The 17,597-nt window shown below is 43.1% G+C and overlaps 1 protein-coding gene across 7 annotated transcripts; it reads left to right on the top strand.

Annotated features, from left to right (window-relative positions):
• The first annotated feature begins 834 nt into the window (after positions 1-834).
• gpatch2 (G patch domain containing 2) lies at positions 835-8,657 on the top strand. Of its 7 annotated transcripts, none has more exons than XM_062411511.1 (10): positions 836-1,007; positions 2,040-2,283; positions 2,910-3,445; positions 3,972-4,036; positions 4,198-4,395; positions 4,974-5,094; positions 5,513-5,552; positions 5,915-5,979; positions 6,193-6,281; positions 7,357-8,657. In XM_062411511.1, exons 1-10 carry the CDS (start codon positions 958-960, stop codon positions 7,521-7,523), a joined length of 1,575 nt encoding a protein of 524 aa, XP_062267495.1. In that variant the 5' UTR covers positions 836-957; the 3' UTR covers positions 7,524-8,657. The 7 variants fall into 7 exon arrangements, 5 of the variants coding, with proteins under 5 accessions (XP_062267495.1, XP_062267491.1, XP_062267490.1 ...); XM_062411507.1 differs by having other exon boundaries at positions 2,910-3,448; XM_062411506.1 differs by having other exon boundaries at positions 837-1,007; positions 2,910-3,448; positions 7,354-8,657.
• The last annotated feature ends 8,940 nt before the right edge of the window (positions 8,658-17,597 follow it).

The raw sequence follows: 17,597 nt of genomic DNA, 5'->3' as shown, positions 1-17,597 counted from the left end.
ACGCAAGTAAACACATGCCAGACGCAAGTCAGACGGCAAATCGACCCTTCACAGATCTCCCCCTGCTAATGCCAGTCAAAGCAGTGTGTTCAAGTGGTAACTATTTCCTTATGTAACCCTGTGTTGTTGCTGACCCACCACTCAAATTCACGGAGCACCTGTTGCACTGGTATGAGACTCACTGGTGCCCGATGACTCTGCCACTGACCGCTGCAATTAATACGGGACTGTGTTTACTGATGAGTTTGAACTGGTGACCTTTGTACATGACTGAGGTCACCTTGCATCTGGGAGATGAGGTCCGCTCATTTTTAAGCTGCACCGCCCTCCCCTGTTCACAGGAGGTAAATACAGCTGGTTGGTTTCATCATTGGTGCATGAAGATGCCTTCACTTGCTGTGTTAAAAAAAGTATCCTACAACTAAGTAGGTATAGAATGGTACAGCACTGTCAAGCTTCGTGTCCCTTTAGTTGTTATTTAAAACAAAAATGTAGTAAACTAAATTGCACCATCTTCGTCATTACTGCGTCACTGTGTCTATATGTCCACATTCACCTCAGTTTTAGTCTTATTAGTTTTGTTTCAAATTTTGTTATTTTATGTGGTGACAAAAATATGACATTATCAGCTATTGCAGTGTCACCATTGTGTTACATGAGAGGGTAACTGCAGTAAAACAAACTTATGAATTATGACAACAATAAAAAAAACATTAAAGCAAATACACATACACATACGCATATACAATACAAATAAATGATAACACGGTGTACTAATACGGCTTGTTTTTTCTCTGCGGTCCCTGAAGGCATCACGGTGCCTTCACGGTGTCCTCCTCCTGTCGCGTATTGATCCGTGCAGCCGCTGATCGGGAGCTTTTTCCAGGATGTGTCCGGTGGAGTGTCGCTGCCTTTCCGTTGTTTCTGGCTAAAGGATCCCGGCACTTGGAGGCTTTAATGTTCCGGGCAGCTCATTTGAAAACCATCGGCAAAGCGGGAACCGGCTGGTAGGTGGTCTTCGAAAATCACTGAGACGTAACATTTTGTTCACGTCCACTCCGGTGAATCAGCCGGCTGGAGACGGAGCTAGCCGCGTTAGCCAGACTACAAGCTAGGCTACAAGCTAGGCTGCTCTGGAAGCGCTTCTTCTCGGTTGTTTATTTCGCGGCGACAGGCGTCAACACTCCTAGAAACTAACCCATCGAGTGTTTGTACCGAACGATGAGTTCTCAGCTTTCGATGTTTCACAGCTGGACGTCTGTCTTAGGCGGCACAGCTAGCTAGCCGGAGAAACGTTGCCCCTCGATGCTAACAACAACCAGAACCGCTAATTCAAGAAAAAGTATTGCTAATTGTTTTAATGGCTGCGAAGTTAGCTAACAGCGTCCCTGTCGCGTATTGATATTGGTGGATTCCTCAACGTAAGTACTAAGGAGTGCCCTCGTCGCGCGATGGTCCCGTGGAGAGAGCATAACTGTGTTGTGTGTGTGTGAATAAATAATCACAGGGCTAATGTGAGTTTTCACAGCTAGCTACGTCCATCTTAAGCTGGTATCTTAAGATGGCTAGCTCTGCAGCTTAAGTTAGGAATGCTACTTTCACCGATCGCCAATTGCAAATAAGGTTCACTTAAATGTCAACGTTCCTTTTTTCTTACAGCCCTCTGTGCAAACAATCTCAGCCACAACTGTCTTGGACAAATTCTATCAAGATATATATATATCAAACAGGGATTAGTGAATTGCACACTCGGTTAAGGTAATAAACTAGGGAAACATTTGACTATGTACAATATAAACTAAATGTATGCAGTTTAACAGTACTGCAAAAACTAGCAGATAACCTGAGTGAAACAAATTATATAATTTACATATGTCAGATCTCCTCACTGTTTGCACAATGCTTGTATACTGTGTTGATATACACGGAATCTTTTTTTATATTGCTCATGATGTCACTAAAGTATTTGCCCAATAAAACTAAACTTTTTAATGCCTGTGAGAGTCTAAACGGTGCCCCTCTTTTTCCTCCACTTTCAGGCACTTTCACCGGACGATGGACGAGCTGGTCCATGACCTGGTGTCGGCACTGGAGGAGAGCTCGGAGCAAGCAGCTCGCGGCGGGTTCGGGGACGGAGGGGACCATGCTCTGGCAGTGGGCTGCCTGCTGAAGAGGCAGGCTCGAAAGCGGAGGGGCCGAAAGCGGCGCTCGGACAACCCGCACCCACCCTGGGAGACGGGCCACCTCAGCGAGGGCTCAGAGTCCAGCGTGGAAGAACATAAGGTGAGGTGGGGCGAGTTTTCAGGGTTAAGACCCTGTGTCAATAAAATGCCTGAAGGGTCTTTAAGCAAAACTCTTTAGACAGTCTTAGGACAGACTTAGAGTTTGCCTCACCCTGCTCTTTTGAGAAGCAAATGTAAAGAAAAAAGTACAAAAGGAGGGACGACATTGGTGTTGGTCTCTCTGGTGTTCTTGTCAAAACAAAATAAGAGATTTTCTCAAGAAACAGCTGGACAACATCAACAGGAGGTAATAACTAGTGTTTTCTCATGTTTTTCTTTGGTTGCTTAATAATTAAACTGAAACTTGTTTTGTGTCCAAATTAATTTGCTAAAAACTTAAGCTTAGCCCTTAATGTGGTCAGGTCTTATCCTTTGGTTACTAAGTAATTTGTCACCAGACAGAGTGATGATTCTTTGTTGTCTTATGGGCATAAAGAATATTAGGACCATGATACAATCCTTTTTTATGTTTATACAGATTTCCTCCCATCCAAATGTTTCGTTGACCCATTCATTTAGCCTCAGTCTGCTGTTGTTTATCCAAAGTGACATCCCTACACTTTTCAATGATCTTATTTTAGCGCCAGCATCACAGTCTATTATTTACCACATGAACATTTGTTGCAGGACTACCGTGCCAGTACAGGAGGCGTTTCTGCTGCCAACAGCCATGCCCGGGACAACAGTGACTCAGATGAACAGCTCGGCCCCAAACGGCGCACCCCCCTCACTGCCGACACGGGGCGGAGCAAGCGGCCGCTTTGGCCGGATGACCTGAGCGTCCTGGGGTCTGCAGAGGGAACTCGCAGCCTCAGGCGGCGGCGTAAGGTCAAACGTATGGCTGTAGACCCACCTGCTGAACCAGAACCTTCATCATCCACCATGCTCGGGCCTCCACCTGTCCCCAAAGCCCGTGGGGTTGGAAGGCCACATAGACTGGGTATGAATGAGGACAGGAATGCCATGGAGCTGTGTGGTGGTGGTCAGGGAGGAAAGAACCGGGTGAAGAAGAGGAAAATGACCACGCACAGGATGGGAATGGAGGCCACAGATGAAGGGGTGGTGGTGGAGAGTGAGGACACCATCTCTTCTCTGATGGAAGGATCCAAAGACAAAATGGAGTTGGAGGAGCAAAAGGGCTCGGATGAGGACATGAGTGACAGGTGGTTAGTGTTTTCACTTTTTTTTTCTTTTTATGCGTTGCGCTGCAAGACGTTTCTGCTTCTGTGCACTGAATGAACCAGTACGTGAGTGTACTGGTTGTGTACTGTAGGACATCAGGTGAGATTGCTTGTGAGCTAGGGATGGTCTACTCCATCTATCAAAAACTATCATATCAAGAGCCAGTGTAGAATTTTTGATAATTATCATCCTGTGTATTTATTCTTTGATCAGGAACTTCCTGGCATAAACAAATTTTTCAGACCATTTTCCTTTTGCAACTGTTTGTGTTTGGAAAACGTATAAATCTGAGAATCTTGACCAAATACCAAATCTAGTAGAAACCATATTTATAAAAACAAAAATAAATGGTATTGATAGTAAAACTCATAGATCATATCCAGGATATCTAGCCCATGGTGTGCATGAGCTTTCAATTTGTTTTCTCAAGTAGAAAGTTTGTCTTCCTGTTTTCAATGTCTTCAGTTATGTATTTTTCTATTCCTATTTCTGCTTTTTCCTTTGCAGTGAAACCAGCAGTGTCAGTAACAGCAGTGACGGTGGACTCTACACCAATGATGAAGGAAGACAAGGTAAAACTTACCCAGTTTTCTCAGAAATTATGGGTTGAGCTGAACAACCCCATCACCACTTGTGATTGGCTTGAGTGCAGCCTGAAAGTGCCTTTGATCATAACTAAAATGCATGTGAATTAGTGCTAATGAACCATGGGTCTCTATCCTCCCTCCTCCAGCTGATGACGAGCAGAGCGACTGGTTCTACGAGGTAGAGCCGGGCTCTGGTTCGGGGCCCGGAGGTGCGTGTGGGATAGCGGGAGTGGTTCCCTGGTGGGAGAGGGAGACGGGGTCAGAGGAGCTGGACCTAGCTGACCCAGTCTTCAACAGCATCCTCACGGGATCCTTCCCACTCATGAGCTCTGGAGCACAGAGAGGTACAGAAGAAGCTCGTCTCTAAAGCTAGGGTATTATATTTATATGGTTCACATTTACAGTACAGTCAAATCACGAGGGTTGAAACACACCTCACATACACTGTTATTGCAATCTCACTCATGACCAGTAGGAGGCAACACATCACACAGAATGATCAGCATTGAGGCAATAAAATGTTCCCTATTTGTCTATTTATTAAACATAGAAAGTCGTTATGACATTTTAATTTTCTAATTATCTCTAATAATGCTCTTGTTCAAGGTTAAACACAGAAACATGCAATTTCACCCCAGTATTTTGAATACGCAATGCAGTATCTTCCCCGGCCACTTTACTGTGTAGCAGAAGTAATAAAACCAATTTGGTCTCCCATTGAATAAACCTGCCTGTAATGAATATCCCACTGGCCCCTCCCTTTGGTGTAACACATCTAGTTTAATGGGACATGATAAGTTGTCGCTCATCCAACATGAGCATTTCTCATAATCTCGCATTCATTAAACTCATCAAATTATTTCAGTAATTGTGCACATAAACATGACTTCTGTTGCCAATGAGCCGGTGCTGTGTTTGTCAGGTTTCCAGGCCAGACTGAGCCGTCTCCATGGCAACCAGCCGGCGTCTGAGGCGGGGCTGCCGGGCGGCTCCGGCCAGGGCTTCAGCGACAGACTGGGAAGACAAAGCCAGGACTCCCATGAGTGAGTTTCTGACTTCATATAAGTTGGTGTTGATTCTGACTTGTCTGTTTATATTCTCGTTCATATTGTTTATTTTCAGTTAGTTTTTTTATCTGCTCTAAAATGGTTGAGACTGAAAAAAGGCAGGTGCCACAGTTTCCCTTCTAAAATCAACCCTGGCATACAAGTTCTAAAATGTAGTTTGTAAACCAGATCAAATTAAAACCAAATGGTTGTTCTGGTTCTTACAGATGATGACTGGACAGTTACAGTCAATAGTAGTTATTGTGCCTCCTCTGCCTTTGAAATTACAGTGTTGTTGAGTTCTACCAGATTGTCTTGAGTACAGTTAAATGTAATTTCTCTCTTTCTTTTGCACTTTACCTCACCAGTAGTACCAGAGGTAAAGCCACCAATTACATTCTTATGTCTTCAACAGGCCGTGGTTTAGCTCAAGCTCGAGGAGAGAACACGGACAGGTACTACCAATCAGCCAATAGGTTTTTCTTGGACATATCGGCTAGATTTTAGCATTTATGTTTTATGATATGTGCAGATAAGAAAACTTGCATTTACAGAATAAACAATAGAGTTTAAAGTTACTTTGTTACATACATTTTTTTTATTTTCATATTTCAGTAGACACTGTATTTGTGTTTTCCTTATTACATTTCTTTGTCATAAGGGTTTGATAATGCCATCGTAGAGATAATTGCTAATTTGATTTATATGTGTATATATAAATATCTGCCAATATGTCAGTATCTGAAGTGTTATTGCAACCATAACTTTCTAATTGTTGGAAAGTTAACCCTCTTCCTTCTTTCACCTCCACTTGCAGTTGCACTGGGACCCGCGGGCAGACAGGGGGCATCGGAGGAGCTGCTCAGTAAAAACAGCCAGCAGGTAAGAACCACATTTAAATTAAAACACAGATGATTTATGACCAGATTATTTTCCATTTGTAGCCGTATTTGTCTCTGCCACAGTCTCGTAGACTCCCTGTAGGTTTTCACATTGTCTGATGGGGTTTTTCAGGCAAACATGACTCTCTGTAGTGTTATTTGAGATCATACTAATGGCGTCATTTTTTTTTCTTCTGACCGGCTGCTTTTGCAGACAGACCAGCGGGCACCTGGGCTCTCTGTGTACAGGGGATGTCAAGCGGAGGCGAAAAGCAGCCCCCCTCGGTTCCACTGCCCCCCCAGGTATTGGACGCACACCTAGCTACACCTCACACGCCATCTGGCACTTATTACCAACTGCCCCTTTCGTTGTGATTTTGGCTCCCGTTTTTGCTGTTGTTCCCTTCCCCCTGTTGGTAAAGCTCAGTATGTTTGCCAGCCTGCTTTTCTCCTCCCCGGCTGCCTCGCACATACACTGATGCGAACACAGGGGACTGGGAGAAGAAGTGGTGTTTTCAGTTCACATTTTTAAAAGGGTTAATGGAGATAATCTTTAAATTGCTTCCTTCTCATCTTCGTCGCCTTCATTTTTGAACCCAGCTTTAGCTCCAACCCCCCTTTGCGCCTAAGCTTTGTTGGACAAGTGTCAGCTGGCTTAGACATGCTGTTAGAGCCAAAATACTGGATTAGCTCTTAGCAAACTAACACTTGTGTACCAGTGTCCCCACCCCCCCCCCAAAACCACCCTACTGGGCTGGTTGATGCTCGTGGAGGAGGAAGGTGGCAGCAGCAAAACCTAATGGTCTCGGGCCAAAGTCACATTTCATATATGTTCATTTACAGCTTGACACCTGAATTATACACAGTAGCTTAAGTGCAGGTGTAAGATCATATTTTCTGCCTAAACCCTGACCCTACATGCAATTGTAAAATGAGAGAAACAGAAAGCACACAAAAGAGAGATTCGACAGCCACCCAAAAACGAAAAAATCAAATGGTATATAAATAATTTGGTCCTCTGTAACTGTGGTTACTTAGAAAATGTAATAAAACCAGTTTAAAGCACCTATTGACTTTTGTTGATACAGTCAGTGTGGAGCAGGTCTTTTTCTGTGATATAAGACAAAGCAAATAAGATGCCTATCACAACTGACAAGCTGGAACTCTTGAATTTGTTTGTACATTTATCTGTAGAACAAACAAATTTACAATTGCTTAATTATCAAAATATTTGCAGATAAACGTCTACTTGACTGACTGTTGCAGCTTTAGGGTTTAATGCTATTAATTGTAATCGATCATAATTGAAAAATGTATCACAATATGAGATTTGTGCGAGTCTCCATCTTTTCTCACCTGTCACCTCTACTTTCAGTAGTCGTTGGAGAGAACGCTCCTCCCCTCCCAGACTCCAACATGGGGAACCGCATGTTGCAGAGCATGGGCTGGAGTCCGGGGATGGGCCTGGGTCCAGGCGGAAGGGGCATGACCGAGCCCATCCGGGCCACACAGAGACCCAAAGGAACAGGTCTAGGTTTCAACTGATCACCTGGCGTCCGGATGCTGAACCTGAAGAAGACTGGGACGAGACTTTCCAGGAGCCACAAGTAGAGACGGAGATGAACCACTGCATGGGCTGATAAACTTAAAAAAAAAAAAAAAAAGGTCCAGAATAATCCAGATGTGAGTCCCAAGAGAGGGAGTGAGGCTTGTCCCAGAAACAGTCTGTGCTGAAAGAGAAACTTTCCCATATTGGGGAAACTGCAAGAAGCCTGTGAAAGTCAAAGACTGCAGCTGAGCTGGAGAAAACGCTTTTTGCAAATACGTCCTGTCAAGAAACTCTACATCAGAAGAAATAAATGACATAATGCCTCATTGTTGGTGTGTCCAGCCGGCACACTGCCTCCACCCTGTTACCTCAGACAGGCCTCAGACTCGGGGTGTTGTTCACCATTGACAGAGAGCAGCTGTGAAGATACTGCAGTTTGTTTTCAGTTAGTGAAATAATGATGAATGGCTATTTCCATATGTTCCGGAAGACTTTTGGAATCAGAGACTGTTTGAGTAGATCATACCTCGAGATTTCTTAGGTTTGCATTTATTGTGATGAAGTTAGGCTACACTGTATGGATGTGTGTTTCCCCATCAATTTTATAGTTCATTTAATGGAGGAAGTCATCAGATTTATTTTCTAACTTTCCCCAAAATAAGAAAAGATACAAAAATCATGAACACAGATTTCTGTGAGCACGTGCAGCTGTGTCGGCTGCAGGTTTCTGCTGATGTGTATGAAGAAAACATCTGTGGTTGAGGTGTATTATCCTGATTGTTTGTACTGAGCATGCAGTATTATCCTACCAAGACCATGCAGACGTTACAAAGGCTGTTCATCAAAATAACTGTCTGACAGTCAGGTTAAGAATCTCAGTGTTTCTATCAGAGATTGAATAAATATGGCTCATTGCAGTTTCTGCAGAACTTGACAAAATGGCATTTTGAAGGACACATTGAAGGACCCTACATAATCACGGTTCATAGGTGTTTTACTTGTTTTGCTTGATTATCAGACCTTTTGTCACGACTGTGGGTGAGTACAAACTGTAGTTCTCATCTAATCGGATGGAAAAAACTGTGGATGTGAAGGACCTTATTACAATTAAAGCAATAGAGGAACCACGATTTGAGTGAACTCTTATTTCTTTTTGTCGGCAGCAAACAGTGGCCCATTCTCATGAACACGATATCCACAACGCCTTGTATTTATTCAAACTTGTTTAAAAAGTTTGTGTCTGATTTTGAAGGTTAGGGTTAGGGTTAATTTGGACTCAAGAATGAACAGAATAAAGTTAGTTTGTCCGAGGTCAAGGTTGCCTCAGCTTAGTTTTCATATTGGCTTTCCATTATAAATTGGTCTGAATAGTAATTTGAAATAGACGCAAGCCCAGCGGAGATATTGATGGAAATATAAGTTAGAAATTGTACAGGAAATTGCACTGTAGCAGAACTATTTTCTTCCAATCATGTTTGCTTCTATTGAAAGCACGGAGCAAAATTGCTAAATTATTTTGGCTCATGGTCAATGACTCACTTTATTTCACCGAGTGCCCAACAGCTGCTGGATTTTCCTTTTTAGGCTGACGCATATGGCACAATAACCAGTTTTCCAATTTAGAAACAGGGGGGACTTTTCAAAATAAAATAGCTTATTAGGGTTTGATTAACTTCTCCGTATGTCGGTTACAAATGTCGGGACTGCAGGCCTGATCTGATCAAATATGTTTATTCTCTCATCTTCTTTTCGCAACAGACTTGTTGACTTGTCATAGCAGGACAACCTGACCTAACAACAATAAGGATGGCGCAGGTCTCTCAGTGAGTCAGCACCACAATCTGTACGAGGACATAAGCGTATCAGAATAAATACGCCCATGAAAAAGATCTGAATGAGTAGCAGTGAGTTCAGTCGATTTTGCCCTGGGTTTCGCCTCTCAGGCTACAAGGTCATACAGCCTGATTAAAGTTATTTCATGTTTTTCTTCTCAAATTTTCTGGATAAGGGAGTGACATTTTACGGTAACCCCTCTGTATTTAAGAGTAAAATCCATATTACCATAAATATTTTGGATTCTTTAATTATGTAAAAAAATAAAATAATTTTTCAGCAAAATATTTGCACAGCGTTTTATTTTACAGATGAAAAATAAACTGTTTCTGAATAACCACAGATAAATCTAACCCTTCTGCAATAACTTTTTTTTTATTGGGCAATATTTAAACCAATGTCAATAATGTTATATGATAAAATCAATCAATTACCTCATATCGTCCGTGCTCCAATTTTCATTCACCCCTTAAATGTCGGGAACTCAGTCGGGGGTTTGCTATTGGTCGATGATTATTTCCTGTCCGTCTTATTTTTCACTCTGAAACAAAATACTGTAAAGTGAACCTGTTGAAGTACATTTTTATGTTTATTGTGAATGAAGCTGGTTTCATTTCCAGTCCTCCTGACACCCATCGATTAAACAGACGACAAACCAGGAGAAGTCTGGGTGCTTCTGGGACAGCACACTAACACACACTCACACACACACACACACACACACACACACACGCTCTTAAAGAAATTCTTTAGCCATAACTGCTCATAAGTACATGCCCTTAAACAACTCCATCAACACATGCATCACATCGATGTGCTGACTCAACAACACTGAAACATGATGCTCTCTCTCTCTCTCTCTCTCTCTCTCTCTCTCTCTCTCCTCTCTCCCCTTTACTCTCCCTATTTCTCCCATCCTTGCGAGGCTGCAATAGAAAACCCTCCTATACCCATGTGTCCTCTACGCTCCCTTCAACTCACCACCTCCCTCTGCATATGAGGGAATGCTGGCCGTGTTCTGCACACACACACACACACACACACACACACACACACACACACACACTCCCCCCACCACCCCTTTCTCTTAGACACACTTTTTTCTGTCTGACACTCTCTCTCAGGACTCCCCTGCGAGCCAAGCCAAGCAGGCAGGCAGGTAGGTAAACTCAGCACTGGATCAGCGTGAGATGCTGAGAGGAGGAGAGAGGGAAAGGGGGGAATGTGTGTGTGTGTGTGTGTGTGTGTGTCCTGCTGCTGCTGCATCGCTGAGCTACAGAGACCGGAGGCAAGGAGAGCTGGAGCGTTTGTCCTTGAGACTGACTGACTGACTGCAGCTGTAGAGCGGAGGAGCAGCAGCCAGTGGATGAAACTGACCGTGAGTACTGGGCTACAGCAAGAAGATGACAGCATGGGGAGAAGTAGATGCAGGTTTATTTTCTCTTAATTGGAGCAAATGGACTGTTGTGGTTTTGTTCCTGTCTGCCTAAAAACAGTCCAGTGTGGTGTTTGAATGGAAACAGAGGTGTGTGTGTGTGTGTGTCTGTGTGTGTGTGTGTGTGTGTGTGTGTGCTTCTGACCAGGTAGAGGTCTGCTCTGCTCCCAGGTGAACTCATCTGTCAGGCTTTTATCGGCTGCCATCGATACCTGAACCTATATTTGGGACTTTGTGAGCAGTTCAGCAATTTCTCAGTTTGTCCGCAGCAGTGGCCAATTTCTTTGTGTGTGTGTGTTGTACAAAGATGTCAGTAAACACAACATTACTGTACATCGCTGCAGCTCGGGCCCCCGCTCTCCTCGCTTCACTCTCCCTTATCTCGGGTCCTGTTGACAGATCGATAGTTATGCATCTATAATTGGAAGTCATCGTTTATGGCGACCCTCCAAAGCGACTCATTATCATGTGTAATCTTGCAGAAAATTACATTTTGACCGGTGTACCTCGGCCCAGCCGGGAGCCGCTGGACTGTGCCGCGCTGTGGCCAACTGGCCGAGGGTGGGGTTACTTGGGAGAGGACCCCCCCTAAAGCCTGGAGAAGGGTGGGGTTGAGTGGGGGGCCTTTCTTGTCAAATCTCCCCTTAAATCCTGGAAATCCTTGCAACGCCCCTGGATGCAGCCATATGAGGAGATGAGGAGGGACGGGAGGGAGTTATTACGCAGAATTTCCATGAAAGACAAAAAGAAGGACACAGAGAGAAAAGAGGGAGGAGAAGGAATCGGCGTTTGGCTCTCTCCGTGGTGTGGGGGTGGTTTTGTGAGCTGATACTGGTTCACCTGTGGAGTTGCTGACAGAATGTCAGGTGGAGAGATAACAAGAAAGCAAAAAATTTGAACAGACAACGCTGAGGTTGAGCTTTTTTTTCTTCTAAAACCAACATGAAAGGATCACTGTATGTGTGTGTCTGTGTTGATTTGTACATGCTGAACGACAGTCAGGGGGCTACATTCACCACCTCTGGAGATAAAAGGGATATTATAAGTAGATGGTGGGCTGTGTGTTTGTTTAGGGGTGGTGGTGGGTTGGAATCCTGGGAGCTGCTGACTCCCAGGATTCAGTGTGTGTTTTGACCATACTGGCGGCTCCTCACCAGGTGTGTGTGTGTGTGTGTGTGTGTGTGTGTGTGTGTGTGTGTGTGTGTATAAGGGGGTTCACTTGAGTATTAGCATATCTGTTACACACATTAAATATATATATTATTATTATATTTATACTCGATTACGTTTTCATTTAAAAGCCTACAGTCAAGTTAAAGAACAGAAAAAAATACTATTCCTATTAATCATACTATATTATTTTATTATTCTGATTCATAATTGCAAATTTTTCTGTAGTAGTTGGTGCAGGTGGAGCATTTTTAACTTTCTCCAGTTTGGTAGATTAGTCGATCATTATCCCAACACAGTGTCAAGGGTCACAACATAAACCAACGGGTAGCACCAAAAATGTCCGGATTTGTAAGAGGAATAATTTAATTTTTCTAATTAGCTATTGTTGTGTGGAATAATGGATAAATTTAGGTCTTTGGACCTCAAACTGTTTGATTTAAATGAAACTTTCACAAAGTTTGCATTGTAAATATTTAATCTCTGGACTACTACACAAGCTAAAAAGATAAAAACCACTGGTTGCAAGATACTGAAGCAGACTTATGAAGCTGTAGAAAATGGAAATTCCTAAGACGCCTTATTTGGGTCTATTAAGATAAACTGCTGCAGGTAGGTGCAAAATAAAAATGGAGAAAACTCAGGAGGAGCAACAGAGAATGGAGAGATCCGTCCTCCAGGAGGAACAGACATGGAATAGATGACTAGACAAGAATAACAAAATAACAACATTAAGAAACCGAATGACGGAGAACATGTCAGTTACTGGTAATAAGCCTCCTGTTCAAATAATGTAGAGTTTGGTGAACTGAGGCTAATGTCTGAAAGCAGACGTTGACCAGAACACAAAGAGCTGCCTCCGTGGTAAAACACATGCTTATGTCAGGACAGGCTCGGTTTCACAATCACATTCAGAACGTTTTGCCGCATAAGACGACAACACAAGAGAACACAACAACCTCCGACAAACTCGACTCTTGTTAAACTAAAGTTCCATCAGAGTCCTAAGTCAGCCCTTATCGAACTTGTGGTGAGTTCAAGGCTTTATGGTAACCTGCTGTGAATGCCAGAGAAATTCCTCCACTAGGGGGCAATGCAGGCAAGTTATTAAACTATGTCCCCCCCTGCAGGCTGCCATCGCATAGTTTTAGTCTCAAATAGTCATAAAATGATCCCAAATTAGCTGTAATGAAACCCTGATCGCCTGAGAGCCTTCCCTGTGCGTATACGTTTCCCCCGACTCACTTCCTCCCCTGTGGGACGGTAGGCTCTAAAGATAAGTGAAAACCATTTGATGACCATTGACCCGCTGAGGAGCAGCAGCAGGTCCCAGTGTCTCTAAGTGACATTTCTATGGTCGTGCTGCGTTGAGCTTCTCCCACAGGATTTCTAAGATTTCTGGGATGAACGTGTGTGTGTATGAGCGAGTGTGAGTGTGTGTGTGACCTCTGATCCCTGCACAGTGCGCCACAGATCGATGCAATGACACCGATCCTGTTCCCAGTGCTCGTCTGTCAGTCCATCATTTAATGCATCATTTCCCTCCCATCCACCTGCAGTATGTTACCACATCAAACTGTTAAACATACAGTTTGAAGATTTCACTATTTCTATATCATTACAGATCTCGTTTTTCTCTTTCGACATATCTGCATCTTCTTCTCTTTCTCTCCCTGCTGCCTCCCTCTCTTACTACCCCCTTTTGTAACCCATTTATGTGTCTGAGAGGGTGTGTGTGTGTCGCAGCAGCGAGACAATGGTGTTTGCACACAGTGTCAATAGTCTTTCCCTCTGTCTCAGTAATTGATGGATGACTGGGAGTCAAGCATAAACTAAGCAGATTACACTCACTAAAGCTGAGGACTGATATTAGTGTGTGTGTGTGTGTGTGTGTGTGTGTGTGTGTGTGTGTGTGTGTGTGTGTGTGTGTGTGTGTGTGTGTGTGTGTGTGTGTGTGAGAGAGTGTGCGTGCTTGTGCATGGTGGAGTGGGGTTGGAGTTACAGTGACTGTCCAGTTTTGGAAGTCAATTCGACAGCTGTCCCCCGGAGGATGAGATTTGGTGGCTATGAGTTTAGAGGATTGTAGAAGAAAAGGGGGGTAACACACACACACACACACACACACACACACAAACACACACACACACACACACACGCACACACACACACACACACACACACACACACGCTTCCCTTGTCTTCAGAGAAAACTGGATGCATCTGGTGTCGGGTCAATAGCTGGCAGCAGCTGGGTGCTGTGTTATTGAACTCCTGTCTTCAGTTCGGCCTCGACGGTGTAAAAATAGTTTTGATGTTTAACTGTAGCCTCGTGTGTTCGGTTTCATTTGCTGCATTTAACTCGTTTCTGGTTCTTTTCGTCTCTGGATCTTGTTTTGTCTCATGTCTTCGTCCTGTGTGCTGAGTTTACACTCTGCTTTTGTTGGCTGTTTTGTGCTTATGATGTTTTTATTTATTTGTCTTAAACTGCCATAACTTTGGCATTTCTCGTTACCTATTGATCGTCACATATACAGACAAAATATATCTGCTATAAATTACATAACAGACAAACGCCAAGGGAGAACATAACCTCCTTGGTGGAGGAAACGATTTATCAGTCTAGCTGTATATATATATATATATATATATATTATATGTATATATATTTTTATATATATATACAGCTAGACCGTTAAATTGTCATTTCTCTGCTTTATGTCAATATGAACGGATTATAGTTGAGTTTTGAGCTGTTGTTGGAACAAAATAAATAAAAGTAAAATAATTACCATATCCTGGGGCAGCTGTGGCCGCTTGTCCATTAAGCAGAATGGTCGTGGGTTTAATTCTTGGCTTTCCAATCCCCACATTGACTTGGATGTGTGTGGGAACAAAGTGCTGTATGAATGGGTGAAGTAAAAAGGTTTGAGTGGTTGCTTTAGAAAATTCTGTCTATTTCAGTAGCGTAGACATTTCACCGAAAACCATAAACGTCAACTTCATGATAGAGAAAGTCTTATGCTAATCCATTCTTGTAAACATGGCTAATAGTTTAGTAGCTTATTTAACACTAAGATAATCTTCTCCAGCAACTCTACTCTGAATTTATTTATCCTGCTCTCGTTTGATGATAATTCTTCATTCGACCCGATTAAGTTCAATGAGTGCAGACGAAGTCTCTCACTTCCTCTCAGGAGATAATCAGGGAAAAGAAACTGTTCTCTCCTTCAAGTGCTTCACCTGACGCCAGCGTGGCCGGACTCCAGTGTGCCGCACTATTGTTGTGCTGTGTGAAGACGGCTCAGCTGGTGCCAAGGAAAATATCAACCGCTGATAAACAACGAATTAATCGCTGTTGTAATTTCAACGCACACTTTTCCTCTCGGTGAATAAAAAGCCTCGCACAGATAAGAGCCACTTCTCTTAACATCAACATTCAGTTTCCTCAATGGTTTATAGAAGATAATGTTTTCAAGTGACACATTAACTTTAGATCTGATACGATACGAGCACTCTGTCTGGCTTTTTGTGTTTTTTCTACGATTGAGATAAAAGCATCTGGCTCTTTATCTGTGTTTTTTTTTTTTTTTTTACATGTGCCACCTCCTCTGTTTGCACATGCTTGCGTCCATGTTTGTTTGCACGTGTAGCATGTCTGAGTGTGGCCCGCTTTAATTCGGTGTGTGTTTCTCCTGGCCGGGCGTTTCATGTCGGTGCATAATGAGATAAGGCCCGCTCCACGCAGTCTGCTGTCTGGCACTTTATCTGGCCAGAAGATTAGCACAGGTGATTTCATTCCTGGAGGCCGGTGAGGCCGGGGGTCAGCTCGGAGCAGGACGTCACGTCGATGACAGAGGGAGCGACGGGGCGAGACTGACATGGAAAAAAAAGGAGCCGGAACTCGTGGGCTCGGCGAGGACTAAACTCCCTCTGACATGTGTACGGCTGAAGTGTGGTTTCAAACTGTGATTCATCTGGGGAATTTTCCGACTGAGGATAGTTGTTCTTGCATCGCCATATGTTGGGAGACGCGGGGAGCCACTTTTTCTCTGTTCACCGAAGGATGTTTGACAAATCTGGAAAGAAAAACACAAAAACAATGTTCCCTATTATTCGCTGTGTTTAAATTTCCTTCACTTTTAGATCTCTGGGATTTTCTGACCTTGCAGATGAAGCTGCATATTCCACATCCGCGTTTTGTAAATTCTTGATTCAGAACCAGATACCTGATCCTGATCCAATAATCGACATGTATTAATTACAATACTGCACCATACCCATCATTTATTCAATGCACTCCCATGCACTCACACATACACCAGTATATAACGCTGGGGCCTCAGAGTTTTTAGTGTTGTGTGACCGCTAAACAAAGTTTGTAACCTTAACTGACTTCCAGCTTTTACATTTATCGGATCTTATCAGCTGTGGCCCTGTGCCTAATGTGGTGCTTTTCGCCTTTCGCTTACAACCAACACGTGCACGCAAACTTAGAAGCACAGTAAGTAGTACCTGGCACTATGCTCGATGGAAAACAAGGAGACCAGAGCAACGTTTAGAAATATAATTTCATTCTTAAATCTGAAATGTATTAAATAGTAGCATTAATTAATACCAGTCCGGACACAGTAATTCACTGAATCAGTCCACTAATGAATCGTGTACTTTCTCCTGTGTGAGTCACAGTCGGAGTTTGCGGCTGAGACTCACACAGGAGAATGAAAATTCACTCAAGCAGTTCTTGAGTGAATTTTTTGGAAGGACACTTTCATCCAACCCTCCATAGGCATAGTGCTGAGTAGATGATGGTTGAATTTTCATTTTTCAGTGAATTATCCCTTTAAAGGTCACGGGTCAAATTCCAAGGATTTTCATCAGCAATGGTCATGAAGACCTCTCATTATCTTCTGCTGCTTCACCTGCCTGCCTGCTTCACGATATCGCCAAATTAAGGCTTGTTTTTAACGTTTTTATTGCGAGACCCTCTAGTGGCCGAAGTTACATGCTGTGCCTTTAATTGATCATTTGTTTGTGGATTGACTCCCACTAAGCATTGGATGTGATTAATTTAACTGAAAAAAACATTTATCTCATTATTTTTACCCTTAGAACCCTTTTAGATCACATTACAGATTTTCAGTGGGGGAAATATATAATTGTAAATTAAATTACTCTTATAAATGTGTGTTTTTGGGGCAGTAGATGAGATACTTTTTGAAATATTTCTATATATTTATACGTTTAGCGGTACGTTATGTCCATCAATCCATCCATTATCTATACAGAGAGGTGGGTGATGTGTCGCCAGTCAATCACATGGGAGATTATCATGTTTCGTGTGTTATTTTATATCAGTTAATATGACAAAACAAGCTGCTAATAAGTTAAAATTCACCTTCTCCTTTTTTTGTGCTAAGAACTTAAACCAGTTAAACTACCACATCCCCACTTGTCATACAGTATAATCCACCTGCCCCGGGGAGAGACTGCCTCTCATTGGCTCAGGGTCGCAGCCAATCAGCTGCCAGCTCTGCCATGTGGGAGGAAGCCCCATTCAAATGTGTGTGGCTGTGTGTTTCATGAGGGCTGGGGCATTGCTGGGAGACCCTTGTCACAACAGACCGGACTTCAA

Source organism: Platichthys flesus, chromosome 18 (genome assembly GCF_949316205.1).
Source record: "Platichthys flesus chromosome 18, fPlaFle2.1, whole genome shotgun sequence".
In the NCBI taxonomy this organism is placed as follows: Eukaryota; Metazoa; Chordata; class Actinopteri; order Pleuronectiformes; family Pleuronectidae; genus Platichthys; species Platichthys flesus.
This window is presented reverse-complemented; position numbering and strand designations above follow the sequence as displayed.

Bases quoted from the DNA above. Each gene is read 5' to 3' on its own strand.
- gpatch2 (XM_062411506.1), top strand. From the start codon at position 958: ATGTTCCGGGCAGCTCATTTGAAAACCATCGGCAAAGCGGGAACCGGC. The intron at 1,008-2,039 runs GTAGGTGGTCTT...CTCCACTTTCAG, and splicing joins GGCAAAGCGGGAACCGGCTG to GCACTTTCACCGGACGATGG. The intron at 6,282-7,353 runs GTATTGGACGCA...CTCTACTTTCAG, and splicing joins CGGTTCCACTGCCCCCCCAG to TAGTCGTTGGAGAGAACGCT.